Source organism: Rhinolophus sinicus, chromosome 2 (assembly GCF_057876585.1).
Source record: "Rhinolophus sinicus isolate RSI-liver-muscle chromosome 2, RSI-T2T, whole genome shotgun sequence".
In the NCBI taxonomy this organism is placed as follows: domain Eukaryota; kingdom Metazoa; phylum Chordata; class Mammalia; order Chiroptera; family Rhinolophidae; genus Rhinolophus; species Rhinolophus sinicus.
The window spans coordinates 164,555,328-164,569,336 of record NC_142502.1 but is presented as its reverse complement, the minus strand read 5'-3'; the positions used below and the strand labels follow the sequence as shown (position 1 = coordinate 164,569,336).

Genomic DNA, 14,009 nt, shown 5'->3' with positions numbered 1-14,009 from the left:
TTTTGTAGCAAGTACTTTATTGATATTGTTCCCTAACTAGCTTCCAGTAAAATATTTAAGAAAATATTTACAGAGTTCTCCACAAAATTAACATTAAAAGTGTCCATCTTATTGGGGCTTAGAAATCCAGTTTCACCTTGAAATACTCTACTGCATTTTGATCTTTCATCACAAAGGAGTAACCTTACTTCATTTCTTATTTCACCATTTTAATAAGCTTAAGGAGTTTTAGTTTTTGAATGAGGATTTTCTTATTCCGTGTCTTCAGTCAAGGTGTCCCAACCTTTCTCACATTCTGGCACATCTAGGAAATGATAGGATTTGTGCATTTGTATGTGGCTGCAAGTAACCAGCCCAAGAATGCCTTCCCTGAGGGGAGCAATTTCTCAGTATTCTGAATGGAAAGCTCTGTTGTTAACTAGCTCCGAGCCGTATGCTCTGCAAACTTGGGTTAAAAGATGCAGGTCCACTTGGGCATCTGGCTCTAGCAGGGCAGCATGAACTCCACTATAGCACCGAGAGTCAACACTGGTTTAAAAAACTTTGTAGAGGGTTAGTGCAGCTTTCTCCTTCACCTCTCCTAACGTCCCAGCCTAATCACTTCTGTAAAGTGATCTTTGTTTCAACAGCAAGTCAGGATGTGGATACTGTACGGGCTATGCATTTGTATGTTTATTCGAAGGGATGACAGGCATTAATAGCTTTTAAAAATTATGCTTCGAGTCTAAGCTCTTCAAGTGCACTGAAGCTTAATACACCTGAAGATGACCATTTTGGGTAGTCTAGGTTTCCTGGAAACTAAACTAAAATATTACCTTAAAAAGTGAACACCTTCACTGAGGTGGTTTTTCTTGATTAGTCTGAATTCTATCTTTAAGTATGAAACTTGTAGTGACTCTACCTGATGCCTAGACAAACACAAGAATATTTTTTACACTCAGCTCTCTGGGATTCTTCCTGGCCACACTCATAAATGTCCAGAAAAAAGGTAAATGTATTTACTTTTTTTTCAAAATGCTAGTGCCCCATTACCTAAGTGGTGACTGAAAAGAAGCAGTCTCATGGAAGGTATTTTTACGATTATGAATCTTATACTAGCATGGCAACCTTTTCTATCCCAACCATGCCAACTCTGCTCTGAGAAAACCATTAAAATTCCCTTTTGGGTAATGTGAAACGTGGCCATTAGATCTGGGTAAGAGAAAGATTTCTACATGGAAAACCTAAGGGAGAATAAAAACACCTGGATTGTTCTGCTTTCAAGAATAAGAGTGTTATGGATAAGACCAGTTTGCATTTTAATAACAAATAAGAGCTCATTAAGTTTTTTTTAGGCTTACCTTGAATGAGTAAAAATAAAAATCCCTCACAAATCAAGCTTACTCTGTAGCCAAAAGCCTGAAATAAAATTTTAATTTTTCTTGCTCACATGATTTTTTTTTTCTTTTTCTGTTCTGACTTCTCTCAGTTGAGCCTGTATGACAGAAAAAACAATCAGTATTTCTCCTCATGCCCCTATCTCACCCCAGTAAAAAGCAGGAGAAAAATAATATAGATTAAAACAGAATTGTATTAAACATTCCCTTTTGTGTTATCAGGTGAATTTCATTCATTCCAGGACGGTCACAGGGAACAGACAGGCAAGCTGATTTTTAGACTGTCTCACATCGACACTCCAAATTGTGCCGGGAGTGCCTACTGCTTTGTTGGCAATACTTAGTCTGGAAACTTTCCCGAAGGGTATGTGGTGCCCAGCCGACTCAGCAGTGCGTGCCCTGGGCCCCTTCACTGGGGCCAGCCCCAGCACGGAGCTCTGGTTCGAGGTAGAGGTGCTGCTGTTATTTCCCAGGTGAACAAGAAGCAGGTGAGGAGCAAGCACTCTCTTAAGACTGGTTTTTATTGCGTGGTGACAAGCTTCACAATCGTGCTGATGATCCGGGACCCTCGAGGACAGGTACACAGATCTATGCTCGGGTTTTTTATCTTGTCCTGGAGGAGCTGGTCAAGTTCGCAGCGAAGTTCCTTTACTAATTCTGCCACCTAAAATGAAAGTTGCAATGTAAGCAGTGGTTGGACCAACAGGGGAAGAAGGATTATTAAAGGAAATGCCCCAACTATGATTATCATTATTCTAGATTGCTGGTATTAATTTTAACTCCAGTGGGGGGTGGGCAACTAAACACATTTTCATTCTAAAAGTGCTTCTAAAATTTCTTAATGCAACTATATGAACATTCATCAGTGTCAGCTCTGTAACATACTAAATGGGATCCATTATATAAAGGCTCCTCTATCACATCTCATTTAAAGAAATGATTAAATCGGGGAGAATGGCTTTTATGTAGTGTTCTCCATATTAAAGCCTGGTCAACTTTCACAATTTGCTCTAAGAGCAGAAGCAGGAAAATGGAAAGTTAAAAATGGTGGATATTAATCAAACTGAAAAATCTCTTTAGCTTGGGATACATTTTATGTTTTCGTGGGAAAAAACAGCTCCACATTTTTACGGCATTTGGCGTATGCTGATGTTGTAGTGTCACTGTCGATGTCTTCCCCCATCTGTTTGCCCCGCCACCACTGTTCGGCAACAGTGCAGTTTGGACCCTGACTGAAATCAAACAGGCTCAGGATCTGAGCCTTGCCATGATGAATGACTCAGGTAATCTAGGCCTGACATTCCTTTGCCCACAGACTTGGTTTAGGAGAGGCGGTTTGATGGAGCTTTTGGAAAAGAATGTTTCTGTCTCCCCTTCTGGACAGATGGGAGGCCTGGAGCTACTGCAGCTACTGCAAGGTCAGTCAGGCTCTTGTCATGTTGAGCTGCTGACTTAAATCCACCTTGCCTGGCCTTCTTGATCTATACTGTCCAGTATGGCGGTCACTAGTCACCTGTAGCTAACCTGACGACCTCATGAAATGGTCCAAATTGGGATGTGCTGTGAGTGTCAAATACACCAAATTTTGAAGACTTAGTATGAAAAAAGAATGTAAAATATCTCAACAAATTTTTATATTGATTATGTGTTGAAATGAAAACCTATTAGATATATTAGAGTAAATAAAATATATTCAGATTAATTTTGCCTGCTTGTTTTTACTTTTTTTTAATGTGGCTACTAGAAAAATCACAATTACATGGATGGCTCACATATTTCTATTAGACTATACTGCTTTAGACTTTACTACAGTTAAATACACCAATAAATTACCTTTAATGTTTGAGTTGGTGCTTCTGCTTCTTGCACCATAAGATTTCTAACAGATGTAAGTATTAAAATGAACTTTTATTTCTTAAACATCTACTCCCCCTTAAATGTTTTCTACACACTCCATATAGTGAATAATTGAGACCTGAGAATAAAAAGATTCAGACCCATTATCATTTTTTTAATGAAATGGCAGAATCAGGGTGATTTTATTTTTGCTCATCTCTATTGTTTGATTTTTCTGTGGTAAACACGTGTTACTTATATAACAATTAGGAAGATCCAACACCTCACTCACTGCTTCTATCCTGAATCTTTCACACCAGCCCCTTCCCAGTACGCTGCCTGGGAGTCTTTGGCTCCATGCCGGCCTCACGTCAGCCTGTCTTTCTCAGTGTCCCACTGTGGATCATTCGCTCTTTAAAAACAATTTATTTTTAATTTCTCAATTGTAGCTGATATTCAGTATTATTTTGTATTAGGTTCAGGTGTACAGCGTAATGGTTAGACATTTATATAATTTATGAAGTGATCCCCTGATAAGTCTAATGCCCACCGGGCACTATACATAGTTATTACCGTATTACTGACTATTCCCTATACTGTACTTTACATCCCCATGACTATTTTGTAACTACCAATTTGTACATCTTAATGCCTTCACTTCCATCATTCACTCATGATCAGCTCTCTGTGGTCCTTGTTCCTTGAAGGAATGCCCTATACTTCATATTATCAAAGCCCCTCAGGGCCTGAGCCTCATAGGACAGACCTGTTAATCCTTACCTGATGGGAAGCGGCTGCAAAACGGATCCAACCATCATCCAAGGAGACAACAAATTCTCCCCTTTGAAGCTGCACATTCACTTGGCCTCCTCCAAACAAGACCAGTGGGTACACAGATACCACGCTGCAGTCTCGGATGAACACCCGACTAGTTTTGATCTTCTCGTGGTACACCAGGTAGGGGCTGTCAAAGTGTCTCACCTGGAACATAAAACCTCAGATGATGACAGTGATTTCACTGACAACAGAAGGGGACCTCCTCCAGTCCCATGGATTTCAATACCACCTGTCCAATGACTTATAAAATCATCTCCAGCCTGTACCTTTCCCGAGCACCAGACTTGTACATGCTACTGCCTACTTGATGTCTCCACCTGGGCATCTAATGAGCACCTCCAACTTCTCCTGTTCAAGAGGAATTCTGGATTCCCCTCCTTGCAGTGCTCACCATCTCAGTAAAGGACACTCATTCACTCAAGCCCCAAATTAGGAGTCATCCTTGACTGCTCCTTTTCCCTCACTCCATCTATGTCATCCTAAGTCCTGTTAGCTCTGTTTTCAAAATACTAATGAACTGACACATTCTCACCACTTCTACAGCTACCATCTTGTACAAACCATCATCATCTCATACAGGCCACTGCAGTAGCTTCCCAAGGACTTGCCCTGCTTCTCTTTTTGCATCTTTACAGTCTCTTTTCCACACAGCAGCCACAGAGATCTTTTAAAATCTCAACTCCTTACCATGGCTTACAAGGTCCTACACGACCTGACCCCTGCCTGCTTGTCCCAACTCATCTGCCACTCTCACCCCTTATCACCCCCCTCTATTTGCACTGGCCGCCTTCTTGCATCTTTTGGAACAAACCAAATGTGCTCCTGTCATTGCACTTATTTCCTCTGCTAGAATGTTCTCTCTTTAGATATCTGCATGGTTTGCCCACCACTGCATTTAAGATTTGCTCAGTTGTTTTCTCCTCAGAGTTCTTTCCTGACCATTCTATGTAAAACAGCCCGTCTCCTGTCACTCTCCATCCCCCTTCTCTGTTTTATTTTTCTTCACAGCAATTGTCACCAACCTGAGACTGTTTGTTTAATTATTTCTTGCCTGTCTGCCTCACTAGATTGTATGCTCCGAGGGCAGAGACCTTGTCTATCTAGCTCATCCGCTGTCCTCCACAGCCTACAACAGAGGAGGTGCTCGGAGACACTGAATGGATGCATGAATGACCAGGGTTCATTGCGTGAGCGTCCCAGCAAACTCAGGAGGAGGACTGGAGCAAACGCAGGCCTCTGGTTCCTAAGTACACATACAGCTGAGAGGGCAGATGACCCCTGGTCCTCAAGCTCTTCTGAGCTTAAGCGGATCCCTTTCATTCTTTGCTGACATTTCACTCAGTAGTTCCAGGGGCTGATGAGACCGAACACTTTAAACTCTCTTCCTCCATTCTTTCCTCTTTTTCTCCTTCATTTCTCCTGAAAGCGTCACTGAGCATCTGCTTTCAGCCAGATAGTATGCTAGACATCAAGAATGTAAAATGAATAAGATTCAGTTCCTGTTCAGGAATTTCACAATTCCATGAAGGAGACATATTATAAACCATAAAATAATGTGGTAAGTGCAATAGTAGACAAATGCACGCTATATGATGGTGGAACAGAAGTAAAGAGCAACTTAGGGGGAGATGGACAATGGGGAAGTGATATTTAATGGAAGTCTGAAGGGCAGGTAGCAGCCTGCTGGGGAATGAGAATGTCATTCCATGTACAGAGAATAGTGTCCTATGTCATGGCATTTGGGGACACTGTTGGTAGTCTGGTATTGCTAGAGCACACAGAATGACAGAGGGGGGGAGCTGGTGGGGAGGGGTGCATGGAGTAAGAAGGGGCCTGATGCTAAGGGTCATATGAGAGTTTGCAGCAGACTCCATATACGAAGAGTTTTAAGCACGGAAATGACATGACCAAATGCATGTTTTGCAAAGAATTCTGGTAGTAGTGTAAAAATTCTATTAGGTACAAAACAATGTTCAAGCCTGCTTTCAGATGTAAAACTGTTTCTTTGCATCACTGAATCTGTGCCTTAGAAGGCAATGACCCACGCTTTGGGAGAGAGAAAGCACCAGAACAGTACTTCAGGCAAGAGATAGATGTTTGGGGTTTGAACTGAGGAAATGGCAGTGGGGACAGGAGTAGACAAATCTGCCAAAAAGGTAGAATTGTTGGGACCTGGTGACCAATTGGAGGAAGGAGAAAAGAAGCAGGGTCTCTGTGACTCCAGGGTTGTGATTTGAATGGTGCCATTCCCAAGACAGGGAACGCAGAAAGACAAGAGTGAATTGGGAGATAATGAGTTTGACTTTTCAGCTTTTGAGTGAGGTGACAGCGAAGCATCCAGCTCAGAGAAAACCCCAGGACTGGAGAGAGGTTTGGGAGTCTGTGTCAGCATGTAGGTGGCAGTTAGAACCACAACGTACTCCAGTGGTTCAGGAAGAGTACGTACACTACGGTGAGAAAGTAAGGACTAGGGACAGAATTACTATTTCAGCACAAAGAGAGAAGCTAATGAAGAAGACAGAGGGGGATGATCAGAGACATAGAAGAAATTGATATTTTAGAAGCAAAAACATCAAAGATAGTTTTAAGAGGGAGGCAAGTCCGCAATGTCAAATACCACATGAGTCAAGTGTGGTGAGGACCACGGGTGCCCACTGGCTTTCACAACTAGGAGGCTACTTGGGACTTGGGGTGAGGTGAGTGGAGTGGAGGAGGCAGCAGCCTCAAGCCGGAGCCTGAAGGAGGAATGAGAGCTGAGGAAGTGGGATGAGCAAGCAGGGGTCATTGCCTTCTAAGGCACAGATTCAGTGATGCAAAGAAACAGTGTTGTATCTGAAAGCAGGCTTGAACATTGTTTTGTACCCAATAGAATTTTATTGAAATGGAAAGTCTTTTCTAGAAATAGTCCAATTTCCCGTCTGTTTATGCTTACTCAACCTTCCCTAGGTCAGTGGTGGGCTGCGGACAGCAAGTGGTAGATCAAGGTTTGGCTGAATTTAAGGGACGGTGCTTCTCACCCCAGGACCTGTGACATGCAAATATAAGTACACCCCATCATTCTGACCTGATAGTTCACCGATGAAGGGTGAATGTGCACATATCTATCGTTCTTGGTGACAAACTTCAGCTCATCTGATTTTGGTTGCATTCTGACAGCTCCGGTACTAGTCTTCTGAAACTTCCCTTCTGGGCTTTTCACCTGAACAATAATAGGTATTTGTAAAAATCAATATATAATATGTACATTTCCATTGCAGGGTGTATCCCTTGGCACAAAACCAGTCTTGTTGGAATGCCTTTAGTGTTTCTTCCCTCTCTCCCTTAGTTTCAGCAGCTCTGGTGACTACACCACACACCAGCCACCTGGGGAGAAACTGTGTTGCTGTTTCAGGTCTGCACTGATTATCAGTGCTGAGATCCAGTCGGCAACACTGGACCAGGAATCTGCTGTCATCAAGCCTACATTTCCAAATGAATTTCTTTTAAAACAGCAAGAAAAAATTCTATGAATAAACATTATTTCATTTGAAAAAAAATGAAAAGCCCATGTGTGCATGCGTACACACACGAATTTTATATATTTTGCAAAAACAACACATATTTACTGTAGAAATAACATTAGGAAAAAAAGAAGAAAATAAAGATCTATAATCACATGATTAAGAAATAACTAGCATTAGTATTTGATAAATATCATTTTAGTTCTCTCTGCTAGATTTATGTTTTTATAAAGAGAGAAAACCATTGTAAATACATAATATAAAGAAAAATACACATAAGTATTGAAACTAATATAGGATCACTTTCTGTAATATACATTTTTATCTTAATATACTGAGAACTTTTCTGTGTTGTTAAATATTTTCCTAAAACATAGTTCTTAATGGTGATATACTACCTCATTGTAATGATCCATAATAATTTAATCAGTAAATTCCCTGTTACTGGAATTTTAGATGGTTCACTCTAGCACTTTATAATTATAAATATTCTCCTAGCTGCATCTTTATGCATACATGTAATTATTTCCTAATAATAAATCCTTAGAAATGACACTGCTATCTGGAAGGCGTGTATCAATTTATACTCCTACCAAGAGTGAGAGTGTTCATTTTGGGAGGCTTATGACAGTATTATAACTTAAAAGATTCTGTCACATCCTAATCACCAAAAATTCATAATTTACCTTAGGTTCGTTCTTGGTGTTGTCCATTCTATGGGTTCGGACGAATGTGTAATGACATGTATTCATCACTACGTTATCATACAGAGTATTTTCACTGCCCTAAAAATCTACTCTGTTCTGCCTATTCATTCCCTTCAAACGCTGATTTTTCAATTGTCTCCATAGTTTTGCTCCAAATGATTTTTTAAAGTAAATTTCAAATGGTTTGAAAAGCATGTAAGTACTAAGCAGAAAATGAGCCATAAATTAATCGACAGACGGCAACTGAACATTTAACAAAAAGTTAAATGAGAAATGATTCAGTACTCTGACAAATTCAAATTCTTCCTAAGTGTGACATGGACTGGATAATCATAACGCAGGTAAAAACCCAATAAGGGGCTTCCCAGAAGGGGTGGCGACAGGGAGACCCATGGCAAAGCACTGACTTATTTGTTCTGATCTAATTTTAGTCCAGAGTAGAGGGCATAAGGGAAAATGTAGTAGAATCAAGTTTCTATCTAACATAGATTAGTTATGCACAGGTTGGCTGACAGAGTGACATATATGTCCATTTTAATTTCTGGAATGTCATAATATGTCAGAAGGATTAAAGAGGCAACTCATTTTATACAATAAATCTTGAATGATGTATCTAAACAGATTTGGGGAAACTGAAGGACTGGAAATGTATCTAAGTTTAAAAGGTTGTGTGTGTGTGTGTGTGTGTGTATCTGTGTATCTGTGTGTATGTGTATGTGTATATCTCTGTGTGTGTATGTGTGTGCGTTTAAGATGATTAATGTGTATAACTTATATCCCTTGCTACAAATCAAACAAGGAGTGGGAGGTCCCAGGAAAAATGTTCTGTTACCTGCACTACATTTGGGTACAGAGCAGCACACAGCATGGCTGATATCAGCTTGGGGTTCTCAGCATTTGTGTTTGCCTACGAGAGAAATACAGCATTAATTTTATAAATATATGGCCATTTTTGTCTGTGCCTGGAATTTACCATTATATTTCATTTGATTTCTATCTTAAAATAAAACAAAACAAAAGAATCTAACTTTTATCCTTTTGCTAGAAAAATTATTTCTTTCTAAGTAAAAAATAAATCTACTGGACCACATTCACATAGGAACCACTCCAGGAAGTCCACAATAACTCTTTCTAGATCGCTGCAAAGCAGTTACAAAGCCAGGGTTCCAAAGGGTCAGCGGAGAGAAAGATTCTGGTTCCTGAGATGTTCACAACCTCTGTAAAGTACAAATTGCACTTAGAACAGTGGTGTCAGGTTCCTCTTAAAAAAGTGTTCTTCCTATAGTTACGCAAAAAATGATCCTTGGTTGGGAAAAGGCTGGTCTGATTTAAGAAGACATTACTGGAAAGTCTATTCTAGCCTCTTACGGACGTATCAAGAACCAGGGCAAGGTTTAAGAAACAAAAACAGTAGCAACAATTAATAGAAAAAACCTTCCGTTTGCGTGAGTGTTAGTTGATACTTATTTGTGGAAAGAAGAAAATCAAGAACACCACAGACCCATAGCTCACAGGGCTTAAGTGAAGAACGTCTACAAGTGTTCCTGAGCTCATATAGTATTCATGCGCTAATTAAAGAGGAATAAGAACTAACCACACATTCGTTACCTCTTCTCCGGTGGCTTCCAAGATACCATCTCCTCCTAGGGCCCTTTTCTCAATTTCCCTGGCTCGGAGTCCCTCCTTTACAAAGCCTATATCTGATAACAGTTCAGTGAATTGGCGTTTGAGGCTGGCCATTTCCTGAAAGAAGTGGAAGAAAATCTTTAAGCACAAGAACATCAACATATGAAAGGTAAGTGTAGGGTCTTAGAAGGACAATGACTAAAAAGAAACACATCACTTCAGTGGACAGTAATGAGGCTCATACGGAGTCATCAAACAGGTGTGAAGATTAGCTTGTCTGCTCATTTCAGAAGGCAGCTTTCACTTATGCAAACCGGCAGAGTGAAAAAGTCACACAGGAATTCACAAATTTTGGAAAACTCAGAGATCATCAAAATGTTAATTCTAGATTACATGTTTAAAAACATGTTCATTGGATTTTGGGTGGGTCTGATTTTCCTGGAAATTCTTTGGACAAAAAAAAATGTAGTTAACTTTGTTTGGAACCCCAACTCAAGGTACTGTGACACTAGTTTTTCCTACTTGTGTTTCTATTCAGGTCCTCTCAGTTCCTTACCAGAGTCTAGAGTGGTTAGTGTTCTTTCTCAGTGAATGCACAACACCCACCTCAGAACTTTCCCTCTTTTTCTTACCGTGGGGTCTCTCTGGCTCACATATTTTCCTAGGAATAGGGACATTATTAAGTGGTTCAGATTTAGACACCTCTTTTTGTAGCTGAGCACAAGTGTGAGAAAGAAAAGCCCAAACCTCTTTCTCTTCTGGCTTTTGTTCAAATATAAGCTGTATATCAGACAACAGAGAAGGAGCTAATGACAACCGAAGAAACTGAAAGTTAAGCAACACTACTCTGTCTCTTGATGACAATTTAAGTATTTTCTCGGAATGTCTCACGTACATACGGGTAACATGGTGAAATGTAACTGGGAGTTAAACATACCTTAAATAAATATAAGGTTTTAATCGATAACTTCATAAAAACAATACTACAGTCTAAGCTGGAGTTTAGTGAAAAGAAGGAACTCTGATAGACCTCACAGAGCACTGCAAAAATCTACATATATCCTGAAGAAAAAGAATAAATAAATTCAGTAAGAAAAGTAACTTGAAAGGAATACCATTTTATACTTTAAAAATCTTAATGACTTGAGGAAGTATTTATTATTACACCTTACAGGTAAAATACCGTTTAGACCAGTGGTTCTCATCCCTGGCTGCATATTAGAATCACCTGGTAAACCCAACAATGACAATAAACAGATGCTGAGGCCCCACCCCTAAGATCCAGATGTAGATGGCATGGGGTGGAACCTGGGCATTTTCACTTTTTCTTTTTTAAGCTTCCTCAGGTGCAGCCAAGGTTGAAAATTATTGCTTTTGATGTACTTAGAATCAAGTTAGAGTCTTTGTCTTCTCAAAATGTCTCACTGAAATTCACCTAAAGGTAGATGAAAATTAAGGCAAATACTGGGATGGTTCTGAGGTCTCTTACTTCATTTACATACCAAATTCATGCATTTATTCAGTGAATCTTTATGGAGCATCAGCTGTCTGTCAAGCACTATTCTAGGCACTGGGGATACAGCGTTGAATAAAACAGATAAGGACTCTGCTCTGATGGAGCTTCTGGGATCGAGAGGTAATTAAATAAATATCAGGTCCTGGTAAGTACTTAGAACGTTCATTTTGTGTTCTACTGCAGGACGCTTTTAATATGAAAGGGAAGTCTTTTCCCCTCCCCAGCCTCAAAATCTTGCAGTAAAAAGATGCTTTGCAAAGATGTGCACCATCAGTATTCTGGCTTCTCAGACCATTTTGGAAGAGGGCCTAAAACACTGTCACAGCAGAGGACAGAGCCCTTCTATTACTACACAGAAGGCAACGAACCTTTCTCTTTCTTCTGTACTCATTACTGACATAGTAACCTCTGATGGACATAAGAAAAACAACCGAAAAAGTTTGGTTTAGTATTCGTTCTCTGGTTTTGGGGAGAGAGTAAGGGATTTAGAGATGGTCACAGCCGCTTTGAGAATCTGCTGCAAGTCATGGTTCTTTTCTGCAGAATAAGGCACGTATGTATAAGCACATGGTTTTGCGTATGTTTTCAGGGGTTTATGGATCCAGGTTACAAATGCCTGGTATGATTACTGAACAAACTGACGTCCCGTCAGCAGTAATCTTCAGAGCGCCTCAATCCTCAATCCTTACATAAGTAAACACAAGTTCACTGAAAAGAGAAAAAACACGCCAGCTGAAGGGTTTAACACAGAGGCCTGATGGTCTGAAGTCTGTTTCATATAGCTAATAAAACTGAGCATATTCCAGAAATAACATTTTCAACGTCAAGGCAGGGCAAGCAAGATAAAGTTGCAACCCCTGGTGTGTTACTACTATAGAAAATGAATGAAAACAAATTGTCACAGAAACGACTCACCTGAAGAACTCTTCCTGACAAGAAGTTTTGTCTGCAGTAATTATAACTTGCACGCATACCTTCTTTTGTACTTAGCTGCCATCCCTAAATTTTGGAGAAAATCAAAATGGACTTACTCTATCTGTAGTGCCAATTCTGGAAATAAACCTCTGCTATTAGGTTATATACTTACCTTGTATGCTCGTAGAAGGGCCAGATAATCACTGTTTGCAAATGCAAATTCTAGTTTTTTCTGGTTAGCTTCCTCTTTTTTATCCCAGGGAGACACCTAAACGAGGAACAGATTTGAAGGACATGTGTTACCTGAAATTTCAAACGGCACTTTCCTGTTGCTGAAGCCAGGTGCTTTGGAAGTCCTGTGTGGCACAGAGCACTCAGCAGGGGGCTGATGAAAGGCAACTAGGTGGTCACTGGCAAGCTAACACTTTTATGTCCTTGTGAGACTGTCTGCCCACCCAAAATAAGCTCTTCTGGGTCTTTTAGTCCCCGGTGGCAAGATGTCATCAAAGGGCCACTCATTCTAAAAGCTAGATCTAAAATCTAAAATTCTAACTCTGTTGTACCTTTATTTTAGACTCTTACCTTTTATATCTGAGTCTCCCTACTTCTACACCCATAACAAATGCTTTCTTATTGTTTTAATAATGCTTACAGGTCCTCCTTTTCCCTACAAATTTGTAAAATTAGCTGAGAACTTAATTTTCAGTGCTTCCTCCCGCCCCAACACACCCATGTACTAATGACACCAGCACGAGCTGCAGCAGCTCCTCAGAGCAAGCTAAATAAAACAAGGCTCCAGCCATAACACCACTGAGAATCACTGTAAGCCAACTGTGGTGCTTCTAACTTTTGTATATTTAAACACATTTCTAGCTAACACCTTCCTTTTTAAGAAGGCCAGTGGGAAAAGGATTACATTTAGGAGATTAATATTATGTTTACAAAACCCAGTAAAGGCCAAGTGTGTTCAGTTTAAGCTCAGGATGACATCAATATTTCTAATGAACATCCAATACTTCTAATATTTCTGTGTTCCAATAAAATAAAAGAGTCAGTAAGAGGTTTATTTAGATGATTGAGACAGAGGTCCTACTCACAAAATACTCACCATTATGTGAAAATAAAGGCAGAGTGACACTCTACCCAACAACAGCAGAGTATCTATTTTCCCCAAGTCCACATAAAATACTCTCCAGGATAGACTACATGCTTGGGCATGAAACAAACCTTAATAAATTTTAAAGAACTGAAATAATATAAAGTATGTTCTCTGACCACAACAGAATGAAATTAGAAATCAATAATGGAAAAAAAAATTGGGAAACCACAAGCATGTGGAAATTAAACAATATATGCCTAAATAACCAATGGATCACAGAATAACCAAAAATGGAAATCAGAAAATACTTGAGATGAATGAAAATGAATACACAACATACTAAAACTCATGGAATGCAGCTAAATCAGTCTTCACAGAAAGATTTATAGCTGTAAGCATCTATTAATATATTAAAAAAGAAGATCTCAAATCAATATCCTTACCTTCCAACTTAAGACAATGGAAAAGAAGAGCAAACTAAACCTAAAGCAAACAGAGGAAGGAAATAAAAAGGAGCAGAAATGAATAAGGGAATAGAAAAACAAGAGGGGAAATCAATTAAACCAAAAGCTGGTTCTCTGGAAAGGTCAGCAAAAT

At 39.7% G+C, this 14,009-nt stretch overlaps 1 protein-coding gene across 2 annotated transcripts in view; it reads right to left on the bottom strand.

Moving 5' to 3' along the window:
• DHX57 (DExH-box helicase 57) overlaps positions 1-14,009 on the bottom strand; it is a 55,461-nt gene continuing 41,452 nt past the window's right edge. For both annotated transcript variants that reach the window (XM_019742371.3, XM_019742361.3), the window contains exons 18-24: positions 12,486-12,581; positions 12,314-12,397; positions 9,865-9,999; positions 9,089-9,163; positions 7,114-7,248; positions 3,993-4,193; positions 1-2,040 (exon numbers count right to left, since the gene is read on the bottom strand). In XM_019742371.3, the coding sequence (XP_019597930.3) occupies positions 1,897-2,040; positions 3,993-4,193; positions 7,114-7,248; positions 9,089-9,163; positions 9,865-9,999; positions 12,314-12,397; positions 12,486-12,581 (870 nt within the window). In that variant the 3' untranslated portion in view covers positions 1-1,896. The remainder of the gene's footprint in view (positions 2,041-3,992; positions 4,194-7,113; positions 7,249-9,088; positions 9,164-9,864; positions 10,000-12,313; positions 12,398-12,485; positions 12,582-14,009) is intronic.